Below are 24435 nucleotides of genomic sequence, written 5' to 3'. Positions count from 1 at the left end.
CCTGCTCTAGTGAAAGGTGTCTGTGGCAGGGGTGTTAGAACAAGATGATCTTGAAGGTCCCTTCCAGCCCACAACATTCTGTGATCTACTGACAGTGATGCACTGCTTTTAAAAGCAGTTTTCCAGACTAGGTTTTTTCTTTGAGATGTTTTTCTCAGTACACTTAGAACAAGCTAAAGGATCACTCATAATTTTGCTCTTCTTTTGTTCTCTTTTTATGCACTTCAGAAACAGAACATTCTATACATTTAAAAACTACTGAGTGGGTGTATTTCTGCCTTAATTATTAGGAATGGTTAAGTTTTGAAGTAGATCAGTCTTGCTGTTCTTGGTTCTTCCTGTTAATCTGTAAAACTAACTTAATTTTCCTTTTTTTTTTTTTTTTTTTTTTTCTTTCAATGCAGAACTATGGTTTGGAAACAGAAAATCTAAAAACCCTTTCTCACAAACTGAATGCATCTGCCAAAAATCTGCAGAACTTCATTACTGGGAGGAGGAGGAGTGGTCACTATGATGGAAGGACCAGTCGTAAATTACCAAATGATTTTCTGACATCAGTAGTGGATCTGATTGGAGCAGCTAAAAGTCTTCTGGCTTGGTTGGACAGGTAAAATCTCCCAAATGTCTCACAGGTAACCAGATCACACACATGAACAAGCTCCAACTTCTTTACAAAATGTAACATGGACAGTGAATGGAAGCAGGATTCATTCACGTGTTTTGAGGGGATTTTTGTACCAGTTCTTTTTTGTGTTAACATGCAATTCAGATTGGCTTTTCAATACAATACCTTCAAATGCACTGTGACCATACACATATATACAGTAAAGCAACAGGATGACATCATTAGGTTATATATGTTTTTTTAAACTAATATAAAGCAGTAATTTAACCTGCATAAATCATATTCATTGCTTTGATTCTATCAAATTCACAAAACTGATCATACTTTTCATTACATGGGTGTCAATCTATAATTCTAGAGTGTGTGTGTGTACAAACATGTATCTGTTGTGTTTTAGGTTTTTTAAAGAGCAGTGAAATACCTCTGATTTTTTAGAGGTACTGTTCTACACTTTTATTCTGTTACCTAGGGAGTATATGTGGGACCAGGACTAAAGTTCTCCCCTTTGCTACATTGGTAGGGACTTTTTAAAATTATAAGAAGAGTAATATGCAGGTATTTAAGATGATCATTCATATTCCTAAAGTGGTTGAAATTAGTCTATCTGTATGTCTTTATATAATGCATCACAGTGAATTTTCATCAGAGACAACAAAAGGCTTATCTTGATTCAAAGGTGTATCTTACTTTGTTTCTAACAGCTGAAGTTTTGTTCAGAGTATGATCTTCATGTAGCTTTTCAAATCAAACAGAATTATTTGTTTTACTGCTGTGTGTTTTGTCTTTTATTTTTGTGAGGAAAACTGGCTTTTCTCTCATAAATGATTTCTATATGAATGGAAAGGTCTGGTCTGGTGAGGCCTGAATCTTTTCCACTTCTTAAGCCGGACTAAAAACTCTTTGTTTTTTTCGGAAGATTGCAGGTACCGTTGCTTCCTGTTTTCTACTCCCTCTCTAGCCTTTCCCCAAGTTCGAAACCCAGATTACCAAAACTTGGCTCCTTTAGATATGTTACATTAGATGTGTAGAGAAGTAGTGCAATCTCATGGAAAGAACTTAGTATTGAGACTTGAAAAATTGGTAGTATATTATTAGCTCTGTCTCTAACCTGTTAGTACTTGGAATACCTGTAGGCTTCACTTTTTCTCCCTGCAAAATCATTATTGGCAGAGAGCAGCATATCATCCTGTGCTTTAAAACAGAAAAAAAAGAGTAGACAAACATGTTTTTTTGCATAGACAGGTCAGGTTTTGCCACTTATTTCTATTTAGAAATAATCTTGTTTTGTTTCTCATTGGAACTGCGTTCATGATTTAAGACTTTTCGTTACTAAGTCATAGTTCTTTTTGGCTTTTGGTTGCTTGTTTCATGGGTTTTAGAGTTCTTTTTTAATAGTCTGTTATTCGAAAATAAATTTCATATATATATATATTTACGTATTTGACACACTGAAGAAAAATATTTTTTTGCAACTTAATATGAATTTAATAATTGAAGTTCAGGAAGAAGGTTGTTATTGATGCTAGAAAACATCTGCATCTGAGGACTGGTGTGTCATTGTAGTGCTGTGCACTGCATGTCCTTTTGCATTTAGCTGAAATGAAGTGAGCGCTGATCAGACCCAGGAATTCCAGGAAGTTTAAAATTAGGGCAATTATGGTGCTATCACGCTTTCAGGAAGGCTTTCTTGAGTGTCCAAAGAAGGATTCAGATTTCTAGGAAAGTCCTTTCGAACACCTAAACACCTGGTTTTAAGAAATGTTATCTAAAACATTTTCTGATTTATGAGCATCTGGGTATTTTGGTAAAGGTCTTCCTTATTTGTGAAGACCCCAAATGAGGATGAAGGTAGGCCAATAACTGGATTTTTCTTAGGAAGTGGGAACATCTGGAGATCAGTATGATTCTGCTTCTTGTATAAGAAAGTATTGGGGCCTCTAGGGGGAGGTAGAAAGATTTAAAAAATTAATTAGTAAAAGCAAGGAAAATGGATTCAGTTTTTCTCTGTACTCCTGTTACTATCAAATCTGGACCTTAAATCTTAGTTTGTTGTTTGTTTTCTAGTTCCATCTCTGGGTTGTGAAAGGGGAGAGGAAACCATTAGGATGAATGAAGGCTATTAGGGTTGTCCACCCCATTGTAACAGCCCTGCTAGGCCTTCCCTATGCAGTGGGTTTTGAGGTAATGCCTGGGAAAAGCAGCTAGCAGCAGCTCCAGCTTGCACAGGCATGCAGTGATGTGGGTTTTATACACAGGGAATGGTGACGACTCCATACAGCTTGTGCTTCACTTGTTGCTCTAGTGAGTGCTCTGTTTATGATGTTTCTGTGGGACACTTAAAATCTTAAAGGACTTTGTTAGGCCTAGCACAATTATCTAAAGGAGTGCGAGAGTTGTGATTTGCTGAGTTATTTCCACTGTAGGCTTGCAGTGCTGCTCTGCAGGGCTGATCCAAGGACACTCTTTGTTCCAGGTCTTTGCCTGGAGCAGTCCTACTTCCAGATGTATGTCAGAAATTGAGTTTTACTGAAAATTAGGGTAGCTTTTATTGCCAGGCTTTAAAAGTCTTTTGGTTTAGTTTCATTTATGAGCTGGAAAACGTAATAGAGAATTCTATTTTCAAAAGAAGTTGTCTGATGATTTTGAGGAGCAGGAAATAACTGCCCAATAACATGTTTTAAGGAAAGTGTCATCACACTGATATGTTTGAGTCTAATTTTAATTTCCTGTTACTTTCTCAGCCTGCAAAATATATCCTCTTTCAGGAGAATTCATAGCTTTTAAACCTTTTGTTTTATACTTTCTCCCTAATCTTGAAGTTGTTCCAAGCAAATTTCCTGACAAGATCTCTACCTTCTTGAAAAACCGTGAGTCTTTTGTGAGAGGGTGATGCATTTCCACTTGACGCTTAGCGCAATTTAGACAGATGGAAACCCACACTTCAGGCTATAGCAACAAACTACTTACCTGATGTGCAAAGCAACTTGGCACTGAAATATTTCCTGTGATACTTCTCAGGAATTATAGTCAATCACGTCTTCTACATTTCCATATAAATCACTGGCATTCTGTTCAGTCTTTACTCCTGTAATTCATGAAAGTTGTATTCTTTGGAATAGTGATGTACGTCATCTTTCCTTATTGTCCTTCTTCTCTGATGTGTCAGATTCCTGGAAATTCTTCTGCCTTTTATAGGGCTGATTCTCTCCATCCTGGTGAGGAATATTTAAAAATGTGTAATTAAATTAGGATTGCTTTAATAAATCCACTACTGTGGATTTGCACTATGAATGTGTTGTTATTTTTTGGCATAAAAAAACCTGTTTCAACCTCATAAAAGTTTGTTTTTCCTGTGCACTAGTATGTCCAGTAGTATCTGCACATTCAATTGAATTGAAATAAGGCATATTTATTTCTGTTAATCCTGGTTAAGATTTCATTTTTACAGCACACATTTAAAATCCACCTGAAAAACACTTTGTAGAATGTTGCTTTATGGATATGTTGGTTTTCACTGCCTCTGCAATTCCTGAATTATGTTTACATTATCCATCCATGACTTTCATGATCTGAAAGCAACATGAATATCTCAAGGATTTTGAGAGCCAAAGCTACTTTTTTCCATCTTTAACAAAATTTTGTTAGGATATTTTATCTTACTTTTTTATGTTACTTTTATCTTCAGTGACACCAGTGAGGCCTTTCCAGTTGTTGTCTAGAGGCAAGCATAAACTGGAAAGCAGTGATATCATAGGGATCCCAGAAAATTATTCTGAGCCCCAAGTTTAGAGTATTTACCAGCGCTTATAAGTAGCTTTGTCTCTGGTTAGGACACAGCTGGGTCTTTTACTATACTTCCAACTCATTCCTTTTCTACTAATTTGCTGATACCTATTGGTTACAGTACTGAAATTGTGATGAGTCCTGAAGGAAGGGTGCTCAGATTCAGCCAATACATTTTCTCCCAGATCTTAGCAGACCACCTGAAAGTCTGACAGAAGGTTGTATCTTCTTCAGAAGTTGGCACAACTTTGAGTGTTGAGTTTGTCTCCTAATGAGTCAGAAGCTGTTGCAGAGTGAAGACAGCTTTGAGAGGAAAAGGATTTGGACCTCATTGTTCCTCTTCAAGTCCCACTGTACGTCATATGTTTTTCTTTATGGGACGGCTGGATTTAACAGGTACAGCTCATTACTGTAGTCTTCACTGGGAAGAACTGTATTGTTCTTTGTGGACAAGGAAGAATCTTTACCAAACCTGAACTGAGGTGACATTTGATGGCAGCTTCATGAGTTCTGTCTCTTTCCATTTCTCTCCTTGCTCTGCCAGCACAAACTTCTGGTGATGTCATCTTCCATGTTATTCCTAGTTTGATATGTTCTTTTCATTCACCTCCACCACACTTCAGTTGTTTTTGCCAATCAAAACCTCTGGAAATCTGCATTTCCTGCAGATTGCACTAAGCAAGAAAAGAATTCTTAGTTATACTTCTGGGCTTCTTCCTGTCTAGCCTAGTGTTTGGGCCATGTTATCTGAAGCAAGGACTCCTTATACCATATATCTTATGCAGCGTCAATAGAATATTTTGGATCTTAACAATAGGACTAATATCTGTATAAACTATAAACACAGACTTAGAGAATAGGAGTGAGGAGGGATTAGTTGTTTTTAGGGCTTTACTTGAGTCCTCATTAAAGAGACACTAAGATAATGTGGTAGTTCCTTTTTCTCTAAATGTAAGAAAATACAGTCAACTTCCCATGAGATAACTACTACAACATTTTGCGTCTGTTGTTGTGTCACAGATTTTAATGGTCGTGAATTAGGATTTGTCAAGCACCACTGGATTTTTTAGTGTGCTGTTTGACTCAGCCATCTGTGTGGGCAGAGATTCAATATGTCTTTCACAGCAACTCTTCTGTAGCTCTTGTTTTTCACACTAGCACTTTCCCCTTTTTGGAAATAAAAAACTTAAACTGCTGCTGCAGATTACACTGCAGTCTAAGTAGGAGGAAGAAAAAGATTTTGTGGAGATGGATTTCTGTATTCAAGAGTTTGAGTGCTGTGGCCAGAGAAAAGCTAGCAGGCCAACAAATGTGCGTCAATCTGATTAAACTCTGCTGTCTGGACACATAGTACATGAACAAAATGAAAAAAGAAGGTGAATGATAAAACCTAACTGTAAATAGAAATTTTGGTTATATAAAATGTATGGTAAAATTGCTGACAGAAATAACAAAATGTAAAATTTCACAGTAAAAGGCCTTTTTGGCAAGTCTAGGTCTGCTTTTAGTGTCATTCACAGAGTAGTGGGGCGTAATCCTATAACTTCTAAACTTCAGGTGGGCAAATTATTTTGGTACAAACATTAATAACTACAATTCTGCGAAGCAGTTGTATCTGTACATAAAACCTATTAAATAAGGGTAAAATCTTTGCCTGAATTTAAGAACATTTGAATACTTTAGTGGCTGACAGCAGAACAGGATCTCCAGGCCTTACATTGTGGGCTTTTTTGGTGATGCTTTGATGTGTCAGAGAAGTGCAGCCAGCAATGATGTAAATGCTTTTGGTTTATGACTGAACAATTCTAGGTATTCAGATTTAGTACACCCTTTAAGTCTACATTTTATGAAAGCATTGTAGTAGGAGATTACTGTTCCCCACTCCAAATTGGATATCCTTTTCACCGTGGTGACATACTCAATGCATACATTTCCGTCCCTTGTAGGTAGAATGCGTTCAGCTGGGTTTCTTTGCCTCATTGTTTTTGGTGAATGAGCCCTTTTGATGTTTATGGTGTGACTATTTTGTAGTTTTAAGTAAAGAGGTGCATTGTTTGTGAGCCCATAACTTCTGACTTACAAAGAAAGTGTTACTGGTTTAGAGTCTCCTTTATAAGAGACGTTATACAGTTCTGTCAGCTGTGCTTGGTTATTACTTGTCCTGACAGGGTAAATCTGCTTTACACACAAGGTGGTGGGAATAAACAAATGAAAACCCAAGCAAAAAGAAACAAAAGACTTTAGCTATTCTTTACTCACCACACCAATACTGCACTATGTCAACTGGGTTTTAGTCTTAAACCTTTGAATCTTGTTTCCTTTATGCATTTCCCTTTTTGCTGATTTGAATGGTATACCAAACCTGTCAATAAGTGCTGCCTCAGAATGCTGTGGTACTTAACTGTATTGTGCTCTTGGAACAGCTGTAAAGGTTTAATAGAAAACTCATTTAAAGAATTCCTTTATCCAGTGTGAATTTTACTGCATTCTTCCTGGATTCTACATAAAGCCATTCCATTAGAAATACAGATGAAATGTTTGTTTCATGAAAGCCTAAAACTATGAATCTTAGACAGGTTAGGCAAAGTGTATATACAACAGTATTGTGCATTCAGAATTTTATTTGACTTAATATGTTGTTGCCTTTGTAGAGTGAGTTATATTACTGCATTAGTTGCCTCTCTCTTTGAAAGATTTGTGACTATTTGTCGTGGTTTGAAAGCAAAACGAGTGAGAGGCCCCAAGTCAGAAATATAATTTAATAAGAAAAAAAGGTAAAAATAAAATAAATGCGATAACACAAAGGATCACTGACAAGGTCAGAATACAACCTGAGCAGGATGGTGAAGCAGTCCAGGTGAGGTGCTCTTCCTGAAGCAGTGATCCTGTAGAAAGGTCTGGGAGCTCTGGTCCTCTGGGAATCCAGTGGGTAAGTGCCCTTGCACTGTCCCACATACCAGTTTATATCCAGGTGAGAATGCTTGGCTCCTCCCCCTGGGCAGAGCATCTCACAATAGGATGAGGAGTGTGAAGTGGGTCCTTGATGGCCCATTAAACAGATATAACCCCTGGAGGGAGTTACCTGTGAGTCATGGGCCAGGCGTTAATGGGCCATTAGCAGAAGACACCCCAAAGGCCATTAGCAGAAGAGGCAGGGGGCTTGGGAAAGCACTGCCCCACCTGGTTTCAAAAGTTCATGAAGATGGTGATAGAATAAATACTTTGTGTGCATCCTACACTGCAACCCAGGACACTATTGCATTTAATCAAAAGGCTGTGAGGATGCTTTCCCTTGTTAGGATGATAAAATAAGTACAATATTGGTTTTAAACCGCTCACAGTGTCTATTGTTATAAAATATCTCAGTACTACAACTAGTGGTGAAATATGATTAATTTTTGGTTTGGGTTTTGCTTTTACTAACAGCAGTCTGTATTTGTCCAAATTTCAACTTTTTAAAATGAAATTTTTATTTCTATATATTATTTTCCCTTAATGTTATATGAAGAAGACAGATGAGGAGGCTAAAGTGTATGAGGACAAAAAAAAAATGATAATGTAGAAATACTGAGGGTATGCATCTCCTTTAAAAATTTTGAATTGTTTTCAAAGGATTTTTCTTCATGTGCAATCAGTAATAGTGACTATTAATAGCTTTTGAATTGTATTATTTCTTAATTCTGTGATGGAATTAGCTGTGCTGTGTTAATATGACTGGTTTTTCTACCAGTCCTTCAGGATGGTTTCATTAATGAATGTTTGATAATTCTGAAAGATGCTGATACTGCTAAAAATGCTAATTAGATCTCAATTCATAAACGTGTACACATATGCATGTGTGTTGCTGCCTACGTTAGATGTGTCTAAACAAATTCACATTTCAGAGGTGTTAGATTATTTATGACAAACACTGGCTTAAAAAAGTGTGAAAAGAACCAGTAGCTTTTTCATGCCTTGTCTTAGGAAAACCTTACATCCTATAGATCAGGGCATTGAAGTTGATTGACTTCAGTGGTTTTTTAAAAAAAAAGTAAACACCAATGTTTTTTTCCCTGTGAATGAAGTGTTTTGAAGCTTTTCATCTTGCCCTGGTGTCTCATAAGGCAAAGGTTCACAATGTGGGTTTGCACAGTGGAAAAATTTAGAGGTTCCCACTTTTCCAGCTGTATTCATGATCACAAAATGTCTATGAACTTAATTATCCTTGAAACCTGTTACCCACTTTCACTAATTTGTGAAAGTGGTTTGAAAATTACTAGTGGCTTCAAAAGTTGGAAAGGAGAAGGATGGAGAAAATGTGAGACTAACGGCAAAAATACCCTGCATGTGTTTGCAAAAGCATTCATGTGATTGTGTGAATTTATTTCTGTTAAGATACCAGGTGTAGAAGGGTTACACCAAGTAATGAAAAGGAAAAACCAGCAGAGGTTTGGAAGAGGAAATGAGTGGAAAGGGCATGTGGTCAGGTAGACGTGTTGTGGAGCTGCAAAGGTGTTTTCATGTGGGTGTTGCAAAGAAAATCAGAGTTTTGAGGGAAGAACAAACAAATTACAAGAGCAACAGTAAAAAGTGTTCCACAGAGAGGGAAATGTGTATTGGAAATGTCTTGGAAATGACTCTGAGAGGTGAGACAATGAGACACTGAGATTCATGTTACAGCAGGAAGTGGGGCAACATGTGGCCCCAAGTCCAAGGCAGTTCTTTAGTTTTTGTTTAACTTTAAAAGCACCAAATTGGAGAGTACATGTGTTGAAAATAGCAAATTTTTTCTCAGGGAATTTTCTTCACTGGAACTGATGAGGTACCTCTGACCTGAAGGTCCAAGAGACTGAAAAATGTGGCTTTGAAAGAAAAGCGTAGAATTTGAAAGGATAGAAATGGCTCTGCCAAGTCAATGTTTTGTTGTTTTTTTTTTTTTAAAGTAGGGAAAAGTTGTCTAATTAAACAGGGAATTTCTTATACTTGGTGCATGTCTTAAGGAGGAAAGTGTTTTAGCAGCCAGCTGAAGTTATACTATATGTAGGCTTTGTTTGCATTTATACAAATTGATTAATCTATTCAGAGTCAATAATATTGTGCTGTATTAAAATTATAAAAAATGGGTATATTACCAATGAAGATATTTTTTGTCAGACTGATATTTGTCTCATGAAATCCAGTCAGTGATCATACAGTGAAGTTTCTGTTGCTATTTTGATTGAAACTGCTGCCATGTTGTTACACTGTTAGCTAGACTTCACCTACTGAAGTTGATGCTTAGGATGGAGTACCAAAAGACCTTTCCTTTGGAGGCAGATATTTAGAGAGGCCTTTAGCTTTTATCCAGCTGCTTATGGGGTAGTGGCTGTGTAGTTGTGCATGCAGATGTCCTCCAGTGATGTGGTCTGAACTGGGAAGGGGGAGGAAAGAGAATTGCAGTTTTACTGGTCCAGTTTGCAGCAATACCCCAGAGAGGCATCTGCAGAAATTCATGCAAGGTCATTAGGGACCTGCAGAGGAGGCAGTTGGAAGATACTTTAGATTTTGTGCAGGAGCAGAGTTTATATAAAACATGGACTTGTCTCCTTATCTTTCTAAGTTGTGAAGCACTTCTCCAAATCTTACATCTTAGTTGTTGATTTGTTGTAGTCTTCTCCCTTCTGCTGACAACCTTGCTGCCTGCTTGACGTGCTGTTGCCACTAAGCCTTCACTGTGATAACCTTAAATGTAACTGAAATGACTAATGTCTCAGTCCCTTTGTCTGTTCTTTAAAGTCAGCAAAGTTTATTTGGGGCATTTCTAATGATCTCCACTAAGAGTAATGATGGTAAAAAATACCATTATTTTCCTTATGAACCATGAAACCAAACTAAATCACAAAACTATGAGGGAAGATATTGTGGTATTAGATGCCAAAGCCTACTGTGTGATTTGGTTTAAAGAAATGCTGGAGGCTGTGAAATGTCAAATCAATTCCAGTTGTGTAATTTCATGATCAAATTGTATTAACACCCATACTTAAAGTAAAATAATACCATTTGCTGGTTTGATTCCATTCATTTTCAATGAAAGTAAGTTCCTAAATGAACATTACCTTTTAAAATCAAGATTTCAGGTAGATTTTAGAACCTCAACAGTTACAATTATAGAAGGAAAAGTCAGGTTTTTTGTATAACTTGACTAATGTACTTCTTTAAACAAAATTATCACAGAATCACGAAATACCCTGAGTAGAAGGGACCCATCATGATCATTGAGTCCAACTCCTGGCCTGGCGCAGGATACCCCAAGAATGACACCATGTGCCTGAAAGCATTGTCCAAATACTTCTTGAACTCAGTTGTGGTTCATAACCAAGCAGTTCAGTTACATTTTGTCCTTTAATATGTTCATATATATATATATCCTAAACTTCAGAAGTAATCTCTGAGTGTGCCCGTGGGTTGGCCTGCTCTAGTGTGTACCTACTGTATGGTCGTCATATACTGCAGAAAACTTGGACTCTGGATTGTGAGTGTATGTCTGTGTCCAGTAACTTTCATAAAGCACCTTTTGGAACTTACCGTAGCTTCCAATGTCTGTACTTTCATTTTAAAAGAATGTGCTGGTTTGCTCTCTAGAAAATAAAGGCAGAAAGTGTATGTCGTTGTGTGGTGTATTGTATAAAATTAAAGCTGCTAGACTTAATTATGTACCTCAGAGTTAATTCTGTCCTATGAGCCATCAGGGCTGGATTGCGAGCCCTGGGGAAGTAAGAAAGTACGAGATGAAACCATCAGAGATAAGGGAGTTCACATGAGGTTATTAATGGACAATTCTAAATCTGCCTGCACTGAAATTTCAGTAATTCTGTGTTTAGAATTACTGTAATTTAGAAACCTGTTAGTACCAGTAGAACCAGAGTATTTACAGCTATCACTTGGACTTGCTTATAGCAAAATTCTTTGTACTGGAAATGTCTTTAGGATTAAGTAAGGAAGGCATAATACCAAGTGGTGCTGTAAAACTCTTCTAGGTATATGCAACTGTGTGTGAAGTGATGAAAGAAGCCAGTTGGAGAAGAGATTAGTCACCCATCCTAATTTAAAGACAACCACACTATCACCTGCTTTTTTTGTTTGTTTTGAGTGTTTGAAGCAGGGATATTAGGGACCGATGCCATCTTTGTGATGCTAATAATGCCCATAAAATCCTCATTTGCAACACTGATAAAGTCAAGCTCTTGACTCTTCTAAGAGAAAACAACAGTCCTGCCTAGTGTTTGGCTATTTCTTGAATAAAGAATATAGATCACATATATGAGTTTATAGCTTGAGAGGCCATCTTCACTAACCAAATCCGTTTTAGCAGTGCCTCTAGATAGAAAGCCAGCTCCCAAGTAGGCAAGCATTTTAGGCATCCTAATGTGAAATTTTAAATGTATAGGACACATGTAGGTAAGGTCTGTGAATGTTGAATTACACTGTTCATTTCACTGAGCAGTTCTAACTGTAGCATGGCGTGTGGGAGTGTTGGATTGTGGTTCCAGCTTAGGCTTTGCAGCCACTTCTCAGCATTGATGCATCTCTGGATTTAAATGCTGTTTCCCCCTCTAGATAAAGATTCTGCTTGCTCTGAGTTCCTCTACTATTTCCACCAGATATTAGATCAAATCTCAAGAATCCCGGTGAATCAGCCAAAAGCTTCTCTGATCTCATTCACACACCATTCAGATCACAGGAGGAAGTAATGCCTCTGGCTGTCTTGATAAGGGTATTCCCAAACCAATGCAGAAGGCCAGCTGGGCTTCTTCTGGGGGAATGAAGGCAGTCCGGAAGTAAACTGTTAGAAATAATGCTTTTATAAATGGAATATCTGAAAGAGGAACTTAAAAACTGCAAGTGGATATATGCTAGCACTGTTCAACTTTTTTCTTTGTTTTCTTCTTTTATTTTTAGATCACCTTTTGCTGCTGTCACAGATTACTCAGTAACAAGAAATAATGTCATACAACTCTGTCTGGAACTAACAACAATAGTACAACAGGTATGAGACAGTCTGCTTAGCAGTTTATTTTTTCCTGAACTGTAAATGGCTATTACCTTCTTCCTACAATTTTGTTTTACACTGGCTGTATCATTGTCCAACTAAAATAAAGAAATACTAGTATTTAGTAAACGCTTTTTAAAAATTCTATTTTCTGGTTTTATTGAACTAGTTTGTATTGTGCTGTATATATGGCTTTGCATATCTTAGCAGCAATATTTATCTTGAATTCTCTAGTATAATATCAGTATAAAATGAGATATCTACTTGCTAATTTGCATATTTAATTTCTTATATTTTGTCTTTTAATTTTAATTGCCTGTCTAGTTCAAAATATTTGTATATATTGGACTTTACTAATCCACTCTTTCATAAAGTTCGTATCATCTGGACACCATGGGCTGACACATATTCCTGGGGCGGGGGGTTAGAATTTTTTTACTGTATTTTTGTACATCTTATCTTCAAGAAATCCAGAAATAGTTACAGAGAAGCATTTGCTTAACGAGCTTCACTGGGGAGTGCAAACCTTCCCTTCCTTTCTGTGTATGGGTTACATCTGTCTCTGTTTGTCTGTTGTTCTGCTGAACTGTAAAGTCTCTTTGCTGCCAGGCAGAAGTTTGAGGGATTGTTTGTACTTAAGAATGTAGAGTGGAGAAAAAGTGAGAGTGGATGGGCTAGGTAGGAGCACTGAGGAGACTTTTTCTGATTTTCACAAGGATCACTCCAAACTAAGAAAAACTAAACTTCTGACCCAGCTTTTCAGACTGGTCATTTTCCACAGTAGCTGTGCATCACTGTGTTTAGATAGTTTTTAGATGAAGGAAGGAGCCACCTGATCAATTTTCATATGTCCCCTATTAATAAGAAAATGGGTAAAATAGCAACCACAGCAGTATTTCCCAGGAGTTAGGTCAATATCAATTCATCTTACAAATTCATCCCTCTCCCATGCTAATTCACCATGGTGTAGGTTGATATTCCTCTATGTATATTTTTCAGTGTGAATGAGAATAAATGTTACTATTTAATACCTTTGGAGAACAGCATTTTTACCTTCTCCAAAAACAACATATTTCTGCAATCAGAAAGCAGCTCATGAATCCATACTTTGAATTCAAAAGAAGCATTTATGTGCCTAAATTTAAGCATGTACTGAAATTGAATTGGGCTGTATTCAGAAGAACAATAATGAAAAATTCCATTAGTAGTCTCAAACATATGTGGTTTGAGCTCTACTTAAAACAAATGAATTCCAGTGTAGCATTTCAAAATGTCTTAGCTGCTGGTTTTTTATATGCTTGCTGAACACACTGAGAATCCTCATTGTGGTTTCTTAAGGCTGTAAATTAAATCTTTCAGTATCACGTCATCAGATATTTTTTCTGTCTCAGAATCTTGGGGTTTTTTGTATGCAAAGTATTTTATAGTACCTTACTAACTTATTTTTTTAATGAAAAATCTACCGAAGGCAATTTTGCAGTTTTTCTTTTTAATAGTAGTGAACAGCTTCTTATAATGCTTAAAGGTTTATAAAACGTATGCAATCTGTACATTTCTTAATATCTTTGAATTTTTTAAAGACTTTTGTAAAATTTAAAAATAGAACTTCAGTAGCTGAGTTCCATCAGGATTTTTTTGCGTTATGTTACAGTCAATGTTCAGATTTATTAACCAAAACCAAAAAACGATTATTTAGTCAGGATGAAGAATAAAAAGGGCTAAACTTAAGGTGACTTGCTTGAATTATTTTGCACATTTTGAAGCTAATTGTAATATCATGTTTCTTCATAGAATTAAATGATACTGGGTTGTGTCCCCCTCATTATCAGAGCAAAATGGATAATGGAGCAAAATGACAATATTGCATCACTCTTATATGAGTGAAATCTAAGGAAACCTATTGAGTTTCTGTGTTTTAACCTACAAATAATTAGAAAAGTTGGATTTAGAGACAAATTTTGGAATAAAATGTGGGAAGAAACATGTTTTTTTAACTATTAAGTTTTCTATGTGTGTTGTACATTGCTCAAGACCTGACAGGCCAGTGTGCGGTGGATATTTGCCAATGAGAGCACACCACTGCAAGTTATTACTGTAGCTTGCACTAATCATCTGCTTCTATGCAGCTGCTTTATTTTGTCTTAGGTATTTTTGGCTTTGGTATGAGACTATTATGATTTTTGCTACCATTTCTTTGTACTATCTTTCTCTCCTACACATATCTACCCCTCTGTAGAAATCGAAGGCTGAGCATTAGATTTAGATTAGATTTGTGTTGACAGAATTGTTCCTGTCACAAATGCATGTCAGGAAGAGCATGAGAGAATGTCTGGGTGGTGTTCATGAAAGTCTTGCTGTTGACTTACATAGTTGGGTTATTCAGCTTCAGAGGGTGCCAAGAACTGATCCTTTTGAGTGTGCTCATTTTTGTTTAGAAAGGTAGCAGTAGCTACACTGATAACTTTTAAGGAACAGAAGATTTCTTGCTTTTTTAGGCAATCTTGTAGATAGCTTTTATTATCATTCTCAGTGCTCTTATTCCTCAGGAATTCATTAAAGTTTCACTTAAGAAGCTTTCTCCTTTAGAATTGAAACCCTGGAAATCTTGGGAATATCTGAAAAGTCTAATTTTATATTGAGTTTGTAAGTTACCAGACAGTTAAAGAAAACTTGGCTGCTGAACACACTATTTCTTTTATTACTCTTGAATAGTGATCATTAGTAGCCCTCATCACATGTTTTTTACTTTCCTTAATCAGCTTTCACAATGATTTGCAATGTTTATTTAGTTTTAAAACCACTGATGTTTATCTTGCAGCTTTAGTGTCTTGTGGGATTTACTCAGGAGTATGCTCCAGTAGAAGCATAGCTGTAGGCCTGTAAATACTCCTTTAGAAAAGCTTCACTGCATTTAATTCTCTGCCTAAAGACCTCTTTGAAGAGCTGTGGTGGAGGCAGTGCTGTGTAACCGGGGTGGGGATGGAGAGCAGTCACTTGGCTGACATGGATTTGTCTTGCATTGTTGTCACAGAGCACACTTCTAACACCAGCTGGCTCACAGCAACTTTTGGAGGTAACCTCAGATTTTGGATGACACAGGGTGAGACCCTGAGTGATGCAATTTGGGAGGCAGCCAGGATGGAAGATAGCAAAGAGAGGGACCAATGCTACACAAATGCACTGTCTGGATTTTCTGGGCACCTGTGATTTTGAGCTAAAAGCTGTGCTATACAGAGCACACAGTAGTGCTCTCTGCACTGCTTCAGCTGAGACATTTGGAACTTTTTTTCCCATTTAAAGTCATTTGGGATACAAAAAGAAAGCATCCATATATCCCTTGACCAATGGATGCACTCCCCATCCCAGGGGAGATTTCTGTTGGGCTTTTAGCCATGGCTGTTTTCCACATAAAAGATGTTGAAAAGTATCACAAATTATTTCTTGGGCAATGCCCTATTTTTTTATGTCATTGTGGGTTTTGTAATCAGACGGCTGTAAACTTAAAAGTGGAATGTTTCAAATGTTAAGTTTGAGTTAGAAATCTGGAGTTCAGGCTTTTTTCCAGTTAAAGGGATAAAATGGAAATTTACCTTCTTAGCTCCCCTGCTTTGACTCAGAATCCAAATGCAGTAATATAAAGTGGTTCTATTCATTTGTTAAGGACAATATCAAATTCATGAATGAAGAAGAATAATTAATATCCTGAGTACCAGTCTTACAGGTTATCTCTCGTACAATCTTTCCTTTCACAATTCCTCACTTTTTTTAAAGTCCTAATTATTAAGGAGTCTTAAGGACTCACTAAACATAACTTAAAATTTTAAAATTAAAAATATAACTTAAAATTTTAAAATTATACCAAGTTGCTTATTACCTCAGGAATCATTAGCTAATAAAATGGTTTTGATAGTTTAATGGTGTGAAGCTTTGATTGGATCATCATTAAAGCTGCTTTGTGCCTCTAGATTGTAGGGATTTTCAAAACAACACGTGTTTGCTGGAGACAGTTGCATATTAAATTTTAAAGTTTTTTATTTACATTTTTAGCATTATTCTTTCCACTCCAACTTTATTAGCAAATGCTTACAGAAAAAACTTTGTTAGCCTGCTGTGGTAATAATCCCTTTCTTCCCCCCTTTTTTAGATAAAAATGCTTCATGATGAGAAGGCCAGATTCTTGAAGTTTTTTTATAAATATGCATAGTACACTATTTGTACGAAATACGCCATTTTTGATAAGTGTTCAAGTAAGTGGTAAATGTACAAGTAGGTAGCTAGGTAGATGTGGGGGAAAGTTATAAATAAATAGCTCCCCTTGAAAACAATTCACAGGCAATATCTGCCTATATATACAAAATCAAAAGAGTCTTCATATGAGAGTATTATAACTCATTGTATGTAATGCTGGCAGGAATTCAGGCTCACTTTGTATCCTTCAAGTGCTGCACTTATGCAGGATTTTCTGTTGTATAGGTTTCAAAACAGCTCTCCGCAGTGGTGTTTCAAAATACATATTGATCTGTGCAGTTGTTCTCTTCACTTTTAAAAGTCAATGTGTAATGCCTGTAGAATGTATATATAGTCGAAAATAGAAACCTAAAGGATTGTGGGAAGCACAAAACTATTGTTTGTTTACAAGAAGCTATATCAAAGTAGTTTCGATTTATGCTCTTTAGCAATGTTTTTCTCTTTTTCAGAGCAGATTAGCTTGTTTCTCTTAAAGCACAATTCTGTGGAAAATTTCAGATGTAATTTAATGTGATATAAAAAGTGCCTAAGGTACTTAGCATTGATGCCTTTTTCTGATTCTGGTAGTTTGTTTCTGCTGTTTGATTTTACAGGGTTTTTTTCCTTAAAACGGCTTATGTGTATATATATATGCTCTTTTGATATAAGTTTTGAAGTGCTTTTTGAAATGGAATGAAGCATGGAATAGATGAAAGATTAAAACATCAATAATAGTCTTTTGGGACGAACCTCTACTAGAACTAATTTGATGACTCATTAGCTGTCATTGAGATAGATGCTGTAAAAAGGTATGGGGTTTTCTTCCTAAGGTGTGTACTGCTGTATATGTCTGTGATGTGACATTTTCAAAGGAGCTTATGAAGCTGCCGCCTTGTAAAGGTGAATTTGTTTTCTTTTCCATTCTCAGAAAAAGTAATTTCTTTTCCTAAGGGATGGAAGGGGAAAAAAAAACCAAAACCCATCAAAATTCTCAATGTTCCATAGTATGGAAAAACCTTATGACCAGAAAACAAGAATGAGTTGGTATTGGCTTGTTTTATTATTTTTAGACTTGTTTTTGCTTCCTTGCTTTTCTTCCAGTTTAATGATTGACAGTCTTTGAACATGGGGGAAAAGTGAAATACAAAGCAGAATAATTTTTGAAAAAAGAATAGTCTTTTTGACAGGGCGTATGTTGGTAAACCAGTGCAGCTGTTAAATTTTTCCAAGAAATGGAGCTCGAGTCTGTCAAGGTGACAGTGAAGCAGTCAGGGACTGTGGAGCCCACTCATGGAACTGCATGCAGAAAGTAGCACCAAGTTGGTAAAAACTGAGATAAAGCGTAGACAGGAGAGAAAATGTGGTTTTGTAGCTCATGTTTCCTTTAAACAAAAGCTTTTTTTATTAGGCTGATGTGGGCACTGTGTCCATGCACACAGAGTGGCATCACAGTCTCCATCTGAATAGAGGCCCAGAGAGGATATGTCACACTTACTGTGTAATTCTTTATAAATGGTAAATTTCATAATTAATGATGATGTATTGTGTTAGTCATACCAGTAAATATGAAGCCTGAGACTCTGCATTTCTTTCACTTTGTAAACTGATCTCCCTTCCCAGAGGCAGGACAGTCTCTGTAACCAGGTACAGTGAAGCAAGATTCCATCTCAGTACAGTGAGTTACAGAAACCATGTGTTGTTAAGTAGCTAGTAAGAGCCTTAAGCATAAGTAAGTGTAGTGTCGATCTTTATTTCAGGAATGTATGTGTGTTTGTTTGCTTAAATCCATTACAAATACGTACATTTCAGATGATCCAATATGAAACGTGAAAGTTGTAGCTGAGCCTGGAATGCCGTCTGCCTAAATATTATTACTTTTTTCCAGTTCAATTAGTTTGATTTTTTTCTATTGGCAAAGTAACCACCAAATATAAAACATGAAATATTTTGCTGCAGTTGTATTTTTAAAACCAGATTTACTTACCATGACAGTACTAGAGGAAAAGCAGAGCTGAAAAAATAAGAAGTTATTTACCTCTGAATGGTCTTGGAAGTGACATTGAAAACTTAAGAACTGCACAATACTTTGTGCTACAAGCTCTATTTTGCATGCCAATAATAAAATAGTTTTGAATGCATGAGGGTTATTTAGAGGTGTGGGAAGTGTTTTGACTTTATTTTCTTTCCTTTGGATGGACGATTTTTTCATCAATTCCAATCTCTCATCTGTTGATGGTTTCAGTGGATTTTTTTTTGCCTGCTGAGAATGTCACTAAGTAGAGAAATCATCTGAGCAGATGAAATTTGACTTAGACCAAGCACTTGGATTCTGCAGGATATATGAGCAAGTATCAGTGGTTTTAGTTGGTGGTGAAATACTGGCTGTCATTTCGGACTGAATGGTGTACTGGCTCATTTTAGAAAAAAGGAAGAGGTGTAACTCTCTACATGCAAAATAAGAATTAGAATGTGACCAGATCCCTAAGGAAAGCAACATGATGTCTTTTACAGAAGGGAGAAATAATTGGAAATGGAAAATTACTTTGGAAAGATAGAATAAAAGAGCTTAGTGTACCCATTGCATCTCTCTTAATCCAGCAAGCAATTTTTCCCAGTAGTTGCTTGGTCTGTGGGTGATTTATGTAAGTTGTATTAAATTTCTACATTAAGTATTCTGTTACTATGGTGATAGGTGCCACTCCACACAGATTGTTTAAATAAAATTAAAGCAATTCTTTGTACTCAGTAAGCTGGGTAATTGCTATTAGTTTGTACACAAGGGTTATGAACTTAGAGTGCTGCAGGTTTATTGCATTTTCCAGGAAAGGCTCTAGACTTCTAAAATGTATGTAGGTTGCATAAGAAATGATATTTTTTGTTGCATTTATTTTGTACCTTGCATTGTATTTTCCCAATAGAGATTTTTTCCTTCTCCTCTTACTATGATGCCTGCTCACCATTCTGCTTTCTCCCACTTCTCTCAGTTCTTATGCACATTTCCACTGGGGGAAGACAGAGTGTTCTGCAGGTTCAAGTGAGTTCTGGTTTCAGTATGGAGGGGAAGGCAATTAATTATAATAGAATGAGGATGCTATAGACCCAGTGGCAAGAAATTGCAAGAATTGAATAATTGTAGCACAAGTGCAAAGGAAAGCAAATATTTCTGAACAGCAGTGGGAATCAAATCGACAGGATTTGTGTGGGAAGCGAAGAGGAGTTGAAAATGGCACCCAGGTTGTGAGCTTGTGGGACATAAGGTGGTGGAACTGTTGACAGAGATAGGGAAAGAAAAGGGGAACAGGGAGCGTTTGGGAAGAAACGTGATTTCAGCTCTTCAGCATCCTGTGTTAGGGCTGGTGGCAAATATCCAGAAGGAGATTCTGAGCTGAGAATGTGAACAGAAGGGCTGAGAGATCTGTGACTCATCCGCACAGAGATGATAATTAAAGCAGCATGATTTTAGGAGGCTGCTGAGCAATAGGGAGGAGGTTGCTGAAAAGGGGGGAGTTGAGGATAGAGCTCCCTGGGACTGTTGCAGTTGAAACAGCCATAATGGGAGACCTTTTGAGCAGCCCAATGGAAAGAAAGTCATGGAAATAGCATATTTTGGGATGGTTACTTAGAAATACAGTGTAGATTTTAACAATGTCTGTGTAATTTTAAAAATTAATTTTGTGTGGCATCAGCCAAGGGTTACCTGTGCAAGTACTGCGTGTTGTATAGCTTAGAGAAGCTTGCTATTGCATTTTGCTTAGGTGGGAGACAGAACAAAGGTAGTTCCTTTCCCCCTCTCTCTGTTCCAAACATTTCTAATTTTCAGTGCTCTCAAGGCCCATACCTTTTGTATCCAGTTACCTGCTGGACCTCTTAAAATATAAGATGTGGTAAACCACATCAGAAAACTGCTGACTGTGTCATGCTTTTATTTCTTAGCATGTTGCCAGAGGAGAATTTTACCTGCTTACCAGCTTCTGTAGCTTTTGGGGCATTCAAGTTTTTTTGTTCCTTGTCCTTTTAGACGTGGGTTGGAGAAAGGGGTTTAATGGAGTTGTGTATCTGCCAGTTTGTATTCTGTTTTTCCAGTAATTACCCAGACATATCTGTAAATCACAGTCTAAGCAGGGTTCCATAACATCCATCAGTTTTGTAATCACCATGCTCTGCAGAGCACAGCATTTTGTCATAGCCAACCATATCCAGGGCTACTTCAAAAGCAGGTTGAGGGAGGTGATTCCCCCACTCCGTTCTTGTGAGACCCCACCTGCAGTGCTGCATCCTGCTCTGGGGCCCCCATGTAAGAAGGATGTGGATCAATTGGAGTGACTCCAGAGGGCATCATGAAGATGATCAGAGAGAGGGCTGGAGTGCCTCTGCTATGAAGACAGTCCAAGTGAGTTGGGGTTGTTCAGCCTGGAGAAGAGAATGCTCCAGGGAGACCTTATAGCAGCTTCCAGTGCCTAAAGGGGGCAACAAAAGAGATGGAGAGGGACTTTTCACAAGGGCATGTAGTGATAGGACAAGGGGGAATGGCTTTAAACTGAAAGAAGTCAGTTTTAGATTAGATGTTGGCAAGAAATTCTTTGTGTGAGGGTGGTGAGGCACTGGCACAGGTTGTCCAGAGGAGTTATAGATGCCCCATCCCTGGCAGTGTTCAAGTCCAGGCTGAATGGAGCCCTAAGCAACCTGGTATAGAGGGTGCCATCCTTGCTCATGGCAGTGATAAAGGAACTAGATGATCTTTAAAATCCTTTCCAGCCAAAACGATGATTCAAGTCTACTGTTTCAAAGCTGTCATTGTTTATTACTGCCATCAGCTGTATTAGATATATTTTTCCTGTATTTTCTAATTAGTGAAAGGCTAAATGAACTCAGCTTGTCTTACCCTTGTACCTGTTTGGAAGCCATGCACCAGTGTCTTTGTCTCTGAAAAGTGATGTAGGATGATAATGAATGGAAGTACACTAAAGGTTATAAAACTTTTGCCACCTTCATGTGTTGGCCAAGCTTTAGACTTTGTCATCGTTATTAAGAACCTTTGGTGATGACTCTAACAAACTTGCCTTGTGGCTCTCTTGCTATAGCTGAATTGGGCAGAATTCAAACCAAATGAGCCCTTCAAGAGCCAGTGGCATAAATTCCCCAGACCTGGTGACACTTGAACAGGCGCCTCGAAGCCAGAACAACTTATTTTGCAGTACTAAGACGGAAGGGACTGGAACTTATGATCTGGGCATTCTCAAGTTAATTATTTTTTATTGTTGCTAAGTAGCAAGACAGATCATCCATTTGACTTACACTGTTATTAAAGTATTCAGTTACAGTTTTAATCAATTTGAGAAGCAAAGGGATTTAAAGGATGGTTTGACTTAATTCCAACCAATGGCTACATTGCTCAAGAGTTTTATGCCAAAGGTTTGGCAATTCATGAGAGTCTGAACCCACTTTTAAGCAATCATGTAATTCATTATTTTCGTTACAAGTAGAAAACTGGAGTTGCATAGCTTAGAATATTTTGCATGACTTGAAAAACAATGGTGACAACAATTCTATCAGACGTGTTTTTAAGCAGTATGTAAAATACAGATGGGGCTCTCTTAAAACTAGACATGGAAGATGAGTGGGATTTCTCATGCATTTTTCAGATAATTTTACTACCATTTTTAAAATGGTGTTCCTAACACAATTACCTACATTTTTGTCTGAAACATAGTGGAAAAAAGTCCAATATTCACAAATGTACACATGTATATTGGCTTCCTGTAAATTCAGTTGGACTGCAGAGAAAAATAAATGAAAAATAAGTGTAGAAGCTCCACCACAAGCCTCATAAAAGCTACCCAGAGAATTAATGATTTCATGGCAAGCTCTTGCTCTTCACAGGTTGCTCCAGTTGAATGGATCACACAGCCTGCTTTTTTAGGCAATGTTACTATCATATGAATTTACAAAGGACATTTTTTGGTTAATATGGTACGTGACAATTGTGACATTTGGGTTTGTCCTGAAAATCATGTAGTCTGCTTCTATATCAGTTCTGCATAGGAATTTTTCTTGCCTTATAGAAAAAAATAAATTAGGATGACTACATACACATGAGCAACTAAGGCCTTTTCTGAACAAGAAAATACAATGAAAGGAGTCCATGCCATCTCTTGGCTCTGAGATTTAATGCATATAATTCTGCATTTCTCCCTTTTTGTATCCATTAACTATTTCTATGTATATATTTCATTTTCTGAACTAGCATAATTTTATTCTGAAGTAAAGTTATGGAGTTGACAGGAACTTAAGGCTGCCAAGAAGAGTGCAATGCATCAACTGCCTGGAATACATGGCAAAACCACGAATAATAATAATAATAGTTGTAGTAGTGGTAATAATGATGGAAAGTTTTAAGATTATAGCCTGCAAGTATCCTGAGAGAAGTGTTTGACAGGTAATTGCAATAGGTAATTTGACAGGCTGCCAACTTGGACTTGTAAACCAGATCATACTGATGCAAAAATAGAAATGTTTTCTGCAAAATATTTGCCCCACAGTTATAGTTTTGGAGAACTTCATGAATATTTTTTATCTGTGGGGCATGGGAGCTGTAGGGTGAGTTGGCAGGTTGTCTGTATCTCAGCTCTTCATATTTTGAGTTGAGATTTAATCAATGACGGTGCAAAGAAAACAAAGAACAAGAAAAGTACTAATGTAATTAGCTGATCCCATTTCCTACTTCTGTGAGATACTAAGACAATTGTTTAAAAAGAAGGTGGTAATACTGAGGATAGAAGAAAAAAAAAAGGAGGAAATAAAGCATCAGAAACACTGGTTTTGAAAACAAAAAAGTCCCCAGATATTTGTATTTTATATGTGCTGTCTCATGTCTGATTTGTTTGAGCAATGCCTGGGGTAGGATGGGTGAGATGTGTACATTTTGCAGTGTTGCCACCAGTCAGTGCTGTCTGAGTCAGTGGGTTTAATTTAAATGTCCTTAGCAATTATTCCTTAAGAAATTATGGTAGGATCTGTGCAAATACAACTTAAAACTTTTTTTGTAGTGACCATGTGAAGTTTTGGTTATGAAGGTCAGAACTTCTGGAAGAAATAAGCAATGCCTCTCAGTAACAGTGTAGTATAGGTCTTGCAAGTCTTAAAATTAGGTTTTGAAATTGTACTGGGATTGAAAATGCAGAACCCTCTCCATGATTTGTGTGGTTTGATCTTGCTGCTTTTATCTTCCTCCCTTACTTCCTTTTTTTTTTTTTTTTTTTCCCTTCAGTTTTGTAGCTCATTTCTCTTTTTTTTTAGGATTTTAGACTAGTTCCAGCTAGATGACAAAGGTCCCTTTTGCCATTTTTATGCACAAGAGCTGAAAAGAGTGACCATGAAGATCTGATATTAATCATGAAGTTGTTCCACCATATTTGCCTTTTATTTCTCTCCTTTTTCTTGTGGATGATACCCTACCATTTTTGTCCCTTAAACTACTAATGACTAGTATTCAACTACATCTTCAGGAAATGTAAATTAACACAACTTCTTTTTTTGCTTCATTAATGATGTGTGTCATTAGTGTTTTAGAAAATAATACACAATTAGAAGATAACCTTACAGTGTTTCAGCTGAAGTTTTGTTTGGTCATCACACAGCCTAGCTATGCTTATAGCATACAGTGAATATATATGCAAAGTTCAGAGAATAAACAGGTAGAAGTAATATATCTCCTCCTTGCTGTAACTGTGCCTTTCAGTTCAGGGATAATCACAGTATTGGTTTAACTAAGTGAATAGCAAAATTTTAGCTT

The 24435-nt window shown here is 37.0% G+C and overlaps 1 protein-coding gene across 1 annotated transcript in view; it reads left to right on the top strand.

The window, feature by feature from the left end:
• The window catches only part of CNKSR2 (connector enhancer of kinase suppressor of Ras 2), a gene marked incomplete at both ends in the record, with an annotated part of 168637 nt that overhangs the window by 14544 nt on the left and 129658 nt on the right, over positions 1-24435 (top strand). Inside the window, 2 exons of the mRNA XM_083854476.1 lie at positions 405-607; positions 12326-12413. Coding sequence (XP_083710602.1) covers positions 405-607; positions 12326-12413 — 291 coding nt within the window. The remainder of the gene's footprint in view (positions 1-404; positions 608-12325; positions 12414-24435) is intronic.

Source organism: Zosterops lateralis, assembly GCF_965231275.1.
Source record: "Zosterops lateralis genome assembly, chromosome: 2".
Taxonomy (NCBI): domain Eukaryota; kingdom Metazoa; phylum Chordata; class Aves; order Passeriformes; family Zosteropidae; genus Zosterops; species Zosterops lateralis.
This window is presented reverse-complemented; position numbering and strand designations above follow the sequence as displayed.